We start from the raw sequence: 11,298 nt of genomic DNA on the forward strand, positions 1-11,298 counted from the left end.
TGTCTGGGGGGTGGGCTTGTGGGCGTGATGGGAGGCGGGCCCGGGGGCGGGGCTTACGGCGGGTGGGGGCGGGGCCGGTTGGTCTCATAAATCCCGCCCCATCTTCGCCTTCTCCGCGCCCCTCCCCCACCCGCTGCCCTTCCCAGGCTTGGGGACGCAGGCACAGCTGCAGACCACGCGCGCAGAGCTTTTGGAGACGCAGAAGAAGCTGATCCAGCACGAGCACGCCCTGAAGGAACTGAGCACACGCGGTGAGTGCCGGACGTGACCAAGACCCTTGAGGCCTGGCTGCTGCCGTGACCCCTACCCTGTTCTGTGATCCTGATCCCTGACCCCGATCTTGCCCCCCATCCTGACCCTGACCGCTGGCCTCTGACCTTGACTACAATTCCTAACCCCAGACACACATGGAACCTACCCAGTTATAACAGTTCTTAACCCTGACGTCGTTCTTGAAGCTGGAACTGACTGTGAACTGACCTAAGATAGGGATGCTCCTAAGTCTGACCCCAGCAATAACCTCGACTCCCTTGACCCCGCAGTGACTCAGGGCTTGGCTGAAGCGGGCAGGGACCGCGAAAACGTCCGCAATGAGCTGTTTCGGGCACGGGAGGCCATCAGGTTCCAGAACAGTGAGCAAAAAAGGCGGGGAAGGACGCAAAGGGACCCGCCCATGGGCCTCCGGGTTCCGGGATCCGCTCCTCCCTCCCTTTGATTTTGCCCTGGTCCCCTCCCCCCGCCCCCCGCACTCTGTCGGTGTGCGCCACCCGCTAGCCATGCGCCACCCGCTAGCCGTGCACCTCTCTGATGCCACCCCGCAGGCTCCTGCGAGGAGTGCGCCGCGTCGTGGCTGCCCTTCGAGGGCTCCTGTTACCTTTTCTCCAGGAGTGCTTCCACCTGGGAGGAGGCCCAGCGCAACTGCGTGGGCTTCGGGGCGCACCTGGTGATCATTGGGGGCCTGGATGAACAGGTGCGCACGGGGAGGCGGAGTTCACCTGAGGGGTCAGGTCGGGGCGGACTTCCTCGGCTCAGATCTGCTCTTCTTCCAGGGCTTCCTGAGTCGGGATACACGTGGCGACGGTTACTGGCTGGGTCTGAAGGCTGTGCGCTCCGCTGGCCAGATTCAGGACCACCGGTGGGTGGATGGAGTCCCAGTCAGCTTCAGGTGAGTGAAGGGCTCCTGGAGAGACTTGGGAAGGAGGACAGGTTAGACCCTGGGAAGAGTGCTTTGGCCAGATCTCCATGACTACTTGGCTCGGGCTAGATTCTTAGGGGTGGACAGGCTAGGGCCCAGGAACTGGCTGAGGGTTATATTCTGGGCATTAAAAAGTTGTATTTCGGGCCGGCCTCGTGGCGCACTCAGGAGAGTGCGGTGCTGGGAGCGCAGCGACGCTCCCGCCACAGGTTCGGATCCTATATAGGACTGGCCGGTGCGCTCACTGGCTGAGCGCGGTGCGGGCGACACCACACCAAGGGTTGTGATCCCCTTAACGGTCACGAAAAAGACAAAAAACAAAGAAACAAAAAAGTTGTATTTCGGGTGCATGCTCAAGATCAACACTCGGGGTGTATAAGATAAACGCAAGCAATAAACAGGGGAGACCTGGGAAGGAAGCCTCAACATCTCACTCAACCACTGCAGTTACTGGAATTTGGGGGAGCCCAATGACTCTCGAGGGCAAGAGGACTGCGTCATGATGCTTGACACGGGGCTGTGGAACGATGCACCGTGTGAGGGAAAGATGAGCTGGATTTGTGAGAAGAGGCGCAGCTGCTGACCCAGCCCAGTGTCCCCGAGCCACGCCCACGGCCTCACTTAGCGTCTCAGGTGCGGCCCATCCTCGTGCCTTCAGGCGCCCGTTGCCGAAGATTTTGTCCCCTTCCACCGCTACTGACAACCCCTCGGCCCAGCTCACCCTGTCCAGTGCCTGCGCTCAGGGACCTCCTCTCCAGCCTCAGTGCACTCCCCATCCCCACACGCGGACTTACCCTAACTTCCACCACTCCAGAATATAATCGCATAGGTCCCAGGGATCTGAGGCCACCTCTCTCTTTGCCCTAGTCAGGGGATTGAGGGATGGAGCTGTAGGGTTTTCCTGTATTTCCCACAAGACTGGGAGCCTCAGGGAGCATCAATAAATGCTTGAAAAATGAATCTAGGCCCCTGGTTCTGGTGAGCTCTTCTTGACTTTATCCCAGAGATTCAGATATACTCCCTGTGAGTGACACCTGACCTCTGTGGTGATTTCTTGATCCTATGATGTCCCCAACCCAGTGGGTAACCTGCACTGGGCCAGGAGGTAGAGGCAGTTTCCCACTCAGTACTGTGACCTGCACAGCCCCTGGCATGGGGCCTGGCTCAGAGGGTGCTGGGGACACAGAAATGGGTCCTTACCCCGGGACTTCCTCATTCTGGTGTAGGTGGGCACAGTGACCAGTGATGTAATGGAGCGATTAATGGAGGAGTGACAGCTGATGTGTTTAAGGAGCCAGGTTTGTCCTTGGGGAGAGGGACTGTGCTGAGATACTGCAGTGGTGGCCCTGTTTTGTGAGAAGACTGTCACCCCATTGTGGAGATGACAGGCAGCCTGAAACAAGGCCCTGGGGCAGGTAGGAGAGGGACTGTCCACATCAGATGAGTAGGTCTCTTCTGCCCTGGGCACACAGGGCCTGGTGTCATTGGATGAGGTGTTCAGGAATTACATCCCAGAGAAGGTGGACTTCCCAGGAACAATGGAATTTCATTGGGTGGAACTGGGAAGAAAGGGATTTGCAGGCAGAAATCCCAGCAAAAGATAGGCCAGGAGGTTGGAAAGTGTGGAGGATGGCTGAACTCACATGGGGACATGGGTGGCACAGAAGGATTGGGGGACTGGTCAGTTCCAGCGCTAAAAGATTTCCACCTGGCCAGGGAATTTGGACAGTGTTCCTTCCTCATCCTGCTTTGCCAACTGGGGACTTTTGATCTGAATCCAAATAAACTCATCAAATCTCCTTGTTTCAGAGTTTTTGTAGAGATAAACATCCACCCCCATCCCCCCGGAGATCAGTGGGCTTTGTCACCTGGGGACTTTTGATCTGAATTCACCCTGCACTCCCAAAGTTTCCTCCTTCCATCTTGTGGATCTGGGGGCTCTCCGAGAATTTCCAGTGGAGACAGGTCCAGCTGAGGAGAGTGACAGGCTAGCAGCTTCTAGCTCTGTGCACAACTGAGTCCAGAACTACAGGCTGCTGGGGTCCCCCAGGTTGCCCTGCTGTGACAGAATTGACAGAGCAGGACGAGGAAGGAACGCCGTCAATCCTCTGAGCCCTCTACCCCTCAGGGCCTGCAGAGGGCAACACATGGGGTCATTAAAACCAGTCCAGGGCCGGCCCGTGGCTCACTCGGGAGAGTGCGGTGCTGATAACACCAAGGCCCCGGGTTCGGATCCCATATAGGGATGGCCGGTTCGCTCACTGGCTGAGTGTGGTGCTGACAACACCAAGTCAAGGGTTAAGATCCCCTTACCGGTCATCTTTTAAAAAAAAAAAAAAAAAAAACCAGTCCAGAGAATAGTCCAGTTTTCTCCTTCCTCTGATGCTTCACGGTTCCCCTTGGCTTAGAGGCCGTGGTTCTGGTCCTCCCTTGGAGCCTTGGAGTTCTGGTCCTCCCTTGGAGTAAAGTGACATGGTGTGAGACACATTCAGGGGCTTGGTGTGTTCCCTTAATCTACTCTCTTTTCTTTGCCAAGATTAGACTGTACGGATTGTTATGTGTAGCTGCCATGTCCCCTGGGACTTTTTCCCATCCATGCATGCCTTCCTTCCATCTGCTCACCTTCCACCCGCCACCCCCTGCATCCCTTTAACTGGGAACTTTCTCTGGTTGCTGGAGCTCATCCTGCCAGCTGGATGCCCTCGGGAATTAATTCCCCCCATCAACCAATGACTGTTGAACATTTGGTGTATAAGTACCTCAGCTTCCTTCTCCCTTGGTGACATAGTGGACCCTGGGGTGAGCCACCCAGATCCACCTTCAAGAAAGGACATGTCGGGCTGGCCCGGTGGCGCACTGGAGAGTGCCCCGCTTGGGAGCGCAGCGGCACTCCCGCTGAGGGTTCGGATCCCATGTGGAGACCGGTTCCCGCTCACTGGCTGAGCGCGGTGCGGGCGCAACACCGAGGGTTGCGATCCCGTTGCCGGTCCCCGGTACCGGGTGCAACACCGAGGGTTGCGATCCCATTACCAGTCAGTAAAAAAGACAAAAAAGGAAAGAAAAAAAAAAAGAAAGGGCATGTCATCCTAGTGGCTGGGAGTTCTGTGGGAAGGCAGCTGTTACCTGTCGGTCACTTCAGGGATAGACTCAGCTGCTGAGAGCTGCCTCACTCAAAGTCATGTTCCTTCTTGGCACAGCTCACACTGGGACAGGGGGATTAAGGTCTGTTCATGTTGGCACAACACGGGAGACCTCTGAAGGACCATTCTGGTTTCAGAGCTCCCCACGGGGTCAGCCGTGGCTGCCTTCAGACCTGCTCTGCTGGCTTCTCCCTCTGCCCACTCCTGTTTCCTTCCTGTGGCATCATCATCATAAATTATATTTGGTCTTTGTCCTGATTCCCGAGTGATAGATGCATTTGGTTATTTGTAAGGAGCCCCTTTAGCCACACCTGAGTTTATGCTAATACTAAATAGCCTCAGGATGCATTAATCACCAGAAAGACCATATAGGTGGGTAGAGAGTTGGAAATTTCAGCACCAGCCACTGATCTCCAGGGGGACAGGGGTGGATGTTTGTCTCTATAAAAACTCTGAAACAAGGAGATTTGATGAGTTTCTGGTGTGTGAACACACCAAGGTAAGGGGAGTGTAGAGAAATCAGACGACAGGAAAGCTCCACACAACCCTTCCCCCACCTCTTTTTTGCCCTGAGCATTTCTGTACCTTCCCTGTTCACTCTCCTCCTCCTTCACGGGTGCTTCTTGGAATCTTCTCCCAGATAAACTATTTCCATCCAAATCCTTGTCTCAGGCTGTGCTTCTGGGGAAACCCAAGCCAAGCTTAAAATATATTTTCAATTCTACCAGGCATGCTTCCTCTCTATCAAAATGTTCTTGGCTATTCTTAGGTAATTTTTTTAGGTGATTTTTTAAAAATTACTATGGCTTTGAAGGTTTTCATTTACTTTTTCAGTAGTTGTCCATGCACATGGAACCAAAACACATCAATCTACAGTGAAAGTAAAGCTTGCTCTCTCTCCGTTCTCTGATCTCAAGCGGTTACTCTCCCTGCTTGTAAGCTCTTTATTACATTCCAAATAATGAACTTGTCATGCTTGTTTGAAGTTTGTTCCACAATCCTTCAATAGAATTTTAAAAATCTATTTGTGAATAGGCCAAGCACAGAGGATTTTTAGGGCAGTAAAACTTCTCTCTATGATATTGTAATGGTAGATACATGTCATTTTACATTGGTCCGAACCTGTGGAATTTACTACACCAAGAGTGAACTGTAATGTAATCGATGGACTTTGGGTGATAATTATGTGTCAATGTAGGTTCATCCATTGTGACAAATGTACCACTGTGGTGCCGGATGTTTACAGTGGGGGAGGTTGAGTATGGGGTGAAGCGTGGGTAGGACATGTATGGGAACTCTCTCCATCTTCCTCTCCATTTTGCTGTGGATTTAAAACTGGTCTAGGGGCCGGCCCGGTGGCGCATTGCTACAGTGCACCGCTTGGGAGCGCGGCGGCGCTCCCGCTGAGGGTTCAGATCCCACATACAGACCGGTTCCTGCTCAGTGGCTGAGCGAGGTGTGGGTGCAACACCGAGGGTTGCAATTCCGTTGCCAGTCCCGGTCCGGTACGGGCGCGACACTGAGGGTTGCGATCCGTTGCCGGACACGAAAAAAGACAAAAAGGAAAAATAAATAAATAAAACTGGTCTAATAACTAAAGTTTATTTTAAAAATTTATCTGGGGCTGGCCCATTAGCTCAGTTGGTTAGAGTCATGGTGCTGAAAACACCAAGCTCCAGGGTTCAAGCGCTGTACTGGCCAGCCACCAAAAAAAAAAAAAAGAAAGAAAGAAAGAAGTCTATCTGGTCTTCCTTACAGAATGATTCCAATTAATAAATGCAAAAGGAACTGAGGCAATGGGAAATTACCATTAATTGCTACAGGCAAGATCCAAAGACAAATGCTCTAATTAGTGTGAGACTTTTAGAAAAAACAGCATGTTTGCATAACCTCAGAGTATCTCCCCCCCCCATTGTCTAATATTTATGAATCACCATGGTGATTTTAACATATGTTCACACATGTTTTTATATTCCTCTGAGTGGGGCTGGACACAGTGGATCACTTCCTAGGAATAAAGCAATACCAAGGAGCCTTTATAAACATTGCACCTACTTGTTCTCCCCAATTAAATCTTAGAGAATATGTGGGGTTTTGTTTATTTGTTTTTTAATTAGGGCTAAGCTTTGGAGGGCAACGAGGCATTGTGATAGCTGAGTTTTTTTTTTTTTTTTTTCTTGTCTCGCAAAGAATCAGTTTTTGCCCCTTTGGGAGCAATATCAGCCCTGTTGGGGATGCTTAGAAGGGAGTATGGGAAGGGAAAAAATAGTGACTCTATAGTGCAAAGTTAATATTGCCGATGATAGCCATGGTCATGTGGATATTGTAGACACTCCCCCCACCAACCCCCAAACAATATGATTTGAAGGGCTCTGTAGTGGATTGAATTATGAATCCTGTTATGGTAACTGAAAGCTGGGGCCCTAAAGAGGGGATTAGATTGTAGGACTATGCCATGGTGAATGGATTAAAACTGGTGGTTGTGGGTGTGGCTTGTAGGGCCATGTCGAAATGTGATGCCCTGAATCACTGTAGTCACCACCAGGACCAGAGGTGTTGCCTGGACTCTGGGCTTCCCAGCCTCCAAAACCGTAAGCAGTAAATATCATTTTCTTTACAAATAACCCAGTTCCAAGTGTTTTGTTATAAGTAACAGCAACAGACTAATACAGCATCTCACCTTTGTGATATTCTTCTCCCCCAGACCATACCTCAATATAATTATGAGAAAACACTAAAAAAAAAAAAAAAATCAGACCTTTCAATGCAATGCCTGATTAATACTCTTTAAAACTGTCAACCTTATGAAAGACACGGAAAGACCAGGAACCCGTCCTAGTGTGGAGGAGACTAAGGAGCATGATGACTGTTATGGGCTGAATTGTGTCCCCTCCATGCCCCCCAATTTTATACGTTGAAGTCCTACCCCCAGTACTTCAGAATGTGACTGTATTTTGAAGAAGGGCCTTTACAGAGCTGATTAAATTAAAATAAGGTCATTAGTGTGGATTCTAATTCAGTGTGACTGGTGTCCTTATAAAAAGGGGAAATGTGGACATGCACACACACATGAGAAAGACACAGCGGGAAAACAGCTGTCTATGAGCCAAGAAGGGAGGGCTCAGAAGAAGCCCGTCCTGCCAACAGCTTGATCTTGGACTTCCAGCCTCTGGAACAGTGAGAAAGTAAATTTGTGTTGTTTAAGCCACTGAGTCTGTGACACTTTGATACAGCAGCCCTAGCAAATTCAAATGTATGAATTGGTAATGCAATGTGGAGTCCTGGATGAGATCGTGTCACGAAAAAGGAACACTAGGAGAAAAACTGGTAACATCTGAATGAATACTGTACTTTAGTTAATAGTTTTGACAAGTGTGTCATGGTAATGAAAGACCTTGGCATTAAAGGAGACCAAGTAAAGAGAATTTTCTATCTTTGCAACTCATCTGTAAATCTAAAACTATTTCAAAATAAAAAGTATGAAAAGATTCAAGAAAACCTTTTTAAAATTGCACTTATATGGTATACCCACAGAACTTCATAGAGACTGGAAGTAGAATGGTGGGTTCCAGCCAGGGGCTGGGGAGAGGGAAAAATGGAGATTTGGTGTTCAATAAGGACAGAGGTTCAGTTTGAAAGATGAAAAATTCTGGAGACGGATAGTGGTGATGATTGTATAAAAATATAAACGTACTTAATGCCACTAAATTGTACGCTTTAAAATGGTTAAGATAGTAAACTTTATGTTATGTATGTTTTACCACAATTTTAAAAACTCTATTAAAAATCAACTTGGAACTTTTATTGGGATGATACTTGTTTTAATTTATGATCTTTAAGTTGGAGACCTCCACTTCAGTGACCAGGAGAGACAGAAGATGGAAATAAAGATTTTATTACTTACAGGTCTGGAAGATACACAGACCACCCACACTACAGATTGAAGGTCTGCAACCAATCTCATAAGTAGGACCACCCTTCCCCTCTCACTTCCCCTGTGGTGAGCTCTAGGGACAGCACAAGGGATCGGCAGCACTCTGACTTCCTCTCTAAGCTGGACAGGTGTGCCCTGGTTCCCCAAGGCCACCTCGGCCACAGGTGCATCCAACAGAGACCCACTTTCCTGTCCCTTTGCCTTTGTCTTGGCTGTGCCCTGTGCCGGACATGCCCCTTCCTTTTTCTGTCAACAGCTCACATGTCCTTGAAGGCACCGTTCCAATGCTGTCTCTTCCAGAAAACCTGACCTGAGCCCCCATACAATTAATGCTCCCTCCTCCATAAGGACTGATGAATCAATTTCATCTAATTCCTTTCCCAAGAATATATCCTGATGGCTGCTGAGGACAGAGATTGCTCAAGGCTGTGGTTTCATCATTTCCTCTCCCTGAGCACCTCGAAAGACGCAAAAGGAGGACGTGCCCCACCAAAAAGCTCTGTGCCACAGCGAAGTCCTGCTGCTAAGGCAGATGTCAGCGCCTGTTGACGCGGGCTCCATTTCTGATGACAAAGGCAAGATGAGTCTTACATCTCAGAAAAAGGGGACATCTGGAAGGAAGAGCACGGCCCTCCCATTCTTTGGAAAATGGCCTTTCTCAGCCTTTCCTTGTTCTCTAACTATTGCTGACCTTTAACGTGTCACCCTCTTCCTCTTCACCATGGACATTCACTTTTTAAAATATAGTACATTAGGGTTCTCACCCTTGGCAATATCAACATTGGGGGCAGCATATTCTTTGCTGTTGGTGGCCACCCTGCACATTGTAGAGTTTTGAACAGCATCCCTGTCCTCTACCCCCTACATGTCAGAACACACACACACACACACACCACACACACCCCTCAAGTTGTAATAACCAATATCTCTAGCACTGCCAAATGTCCCCTAGAGTGCATAATTGGCCATGGTTGAAGCACTATTCCATACAACTCACTTTTAAAATTACGTTTATTACGTTTAGCATGGGGTCTGTCCCCTCTGTTTCCCACTGGAATGTCAGAACCAAAGAGGAAGGGATTTGCTTATTTTGTTCACTGATGAAGCCCCAGATCCCAGATCAGCGTCTGGCATATGGTAAGTGTTCGACACTTGTTGAAAGGATGCATGAACATTAGTGTTCCACGTGCCTGAGATGCTGCTAGGTTTGACATGCATAACCTCACTTCTTTATCACAGCGTCCCTGTGAGGGAGCCCCTGCCACTGTCCCCCTTTTCAAGGAGGAGAAGCTGAGGTTTCTAGAAGCTACACACTACATAGACCCTCAACCTCCCACCCACCCAGTAGTACAGTCCAGCAGCTTAGCTGAGCACCACCCTGCAAACATCTCTTCCTGCATTCTGCCGCAGAGGGACTAAATTAAGGTCAGGGTCAGACCCAGCCTCTGGCAGGCACCTGCAGGGGACTTGAGGAGGGAAGATGAACCGTCCTGGCGGCCACGCCTGAGGGGGCTTTCTCAGGAAACAGCAGGGCTCAGAACTTGACCAGATTCAGCACGTCCATATCAGGAGGAGGCCCAGCCCCAGGCCTACAGGAGATGGGGACCAAGCTGCAGAGAGACGTCCCCAGTGCCAGGCTGGGCATGTGGCTGCAGCTGCAGGACAGGGAGGCTGGCACTTCCTCACCCCACCCGCAGCCCAGCCCAGAAATGGCCCAGCCCTGTGACTGGTCAGTGGGTTCCTTTTACCAGGAATTGAGTCAAAGAATAGGGGAAGGAAAGAAGGGAGAATGGGTGGGGTCAGGGTGAAGTGGGTGCTAAATTTATATCCCTGCCCAGGGCTGAGAACCTGCACCACCATGGACACCACAGGGTACAGAAAGTGGAGCAGCGGGTCCCTGGAGGTCCCCAAAGGTATGGGCGATAGGACTGCCTCATTGGTCCCTTGCATCTTGCTGCCCAATTGTCTGGTGTTTAGTGAGAGAGGGGAGGATCCTCCAGAACTCTCTGGTGTTTGAAAGGGGAGGGAGGGGAGGGGTAAAGTGGGATCCAGGTAGTGGTGGCAGGACAGACACCAAAGGACACAGAGCCAGCTGGACCAGGATCCAAATTCCACCTCTGCCACGTAGGGGCTGTGTGACTGTGGACAGGTTACTTAACGTCTCTGAAACTCCGTTTTCTGGGAGGAACCCAAGCATCCCGGGCTCAATCCTGGGGTATCCAGCAGTCCCTCCGTGTTCTCCCAGGGCGCTGCGGAGGCTGGGAGCACTGCAGGCAGAGACCCCTTCTCCTGGCCCTGGCTGTCCTGGTCACCACAGTCCTGTGGGCTCTCATTCTGAGCATCCTATTGTCTAGAGGTGAGTGACCCCTTAATGGGGAGAGGTTGTGTGTGGCCCTCCTGGGGACACAAACCTCCTCCCTTCAGGGCGCACCAGTCTGAGTGTGAGCACGTGTGAACAGAGTGCGTGTACATCTCCGGGCTGTGTGCACGCACACGTGTGTACACGTGAGGGCGTGTGTGGGTGTGCACGTCTCTGTGTGTCTCTTTCATCGGTGTGTGCGCATTGCCTGCGCTGTACGCCTGCCTGCCCCTCTGTGGGTCCCAAGACGGGGGACCCCGCAGCCCCTAAGCCAGGGGAGGGTTCCGGAGTCCCCGGCGGCGCCTGCAGCAGCCTCTCTCCGCAGCCTCCACGGAGCGCGGGGCGCTTCTCGGCAGCCAGGACCAGCTGAGGACAAACGGTGCGTGCCGCGCGGTGGCACCTGGGCCCCCGGGGTGTGCGGGGCGGGAGTGCCTGGGACCCGGGAGACAGGGTAGTGGGGAGGTGGGGACCCCACGTTCCCCGGGGCTGGCCGCATAGTGGGGAAGGGTGTTACCTGAGTCCCCCAATCACGTAGAGGAGCAATGTCTCCTGAATCCCCCAGGTGACCGGGCGTGCGCGCGGGGGTATCTTTCCAGTCTCGAAGCAGACGGCGGTGATCGGTACCTTGGAGGAGGACACCAGGGCCTGCAATAGCTGCTGTGAGAGGGGT

The 11,298-nt window shown here is 51.4% G+C and overlaps 2 protein-coding genes across 2 annotated transcripts in view; both read left to right on the top strand.

The window, feature by feature from the left end:
• Positions 1-2,994, top strand: part of LOC103596402 (C-type lectin domain family 4 member G-like) — a 4,815-nt gene extending 1,821 nt beyond the window's left edge. Inside the window, exons 4-8 of the mRNA XM_008580027.1 lie at positions 147-251; positions 543-632; positions 822-970; positions 1,050-1,165; positions 1,643-2,994. Of these exons, the coding sequence (XP_008578249.1) occupies positions 147-251; positions 543-632; positions 822-970; positions 1,050-1,165; positions 1,643-1,778 (596 nt within the window). The 3' untranslated portion in view covers positions 1,779-2,994. The remainder of the gene's footprint in view (positions 1-146; positions 252-542; positions 633-821; positions 971-1,049; positions 1,166-1,642) is intronic.
• A 7,133-nt stretch (positions 2,995-10,127) lies between these two features.
• Positions 10,128-11,298, top strand: part of LOC103596403 (C-type lectin domain family 4 member G-like) — a 3,478-nt gene continuing 2,307 nt past the window's right edge. Inside the window, exons 1-4 of the mRNA XM_008580028.1 lie at positions 10,128-10,182; positions 10,515-10,625; positions 10,954-11,007; positions 11,225-11,287. Coding sequence (XP_008578250.1) covers positions 10,128-10,182; positions 10,515-10,625; positions 10,954-11,007; positions 11,225-11,287 — 283 coding nt within the window. The remainder of the gene's footprint in view (positions 10,183-10,514; positions 10,626-10,953; positions 11,008-11,224; positions 11,288-11,298) is intronic.

The sequence above is a fragment of the Galeopterus variegatus genome, unplaced genomic scaffold (genome assembly GCF_000696425.1).
Source record: "Galeopterus variegatus unplaced genomic scaffold, G_variegatus-3.0.2 Scaffold2002, whole genome shotgun sequence".
NCBI classification, from domain to species: domain Eukaryota; kingdom Metazoa; phylum Chordata; class Mammalia; order Dermoptera; family Cynocephalidae; genus Galeopterus; species Galeopterus variegatus.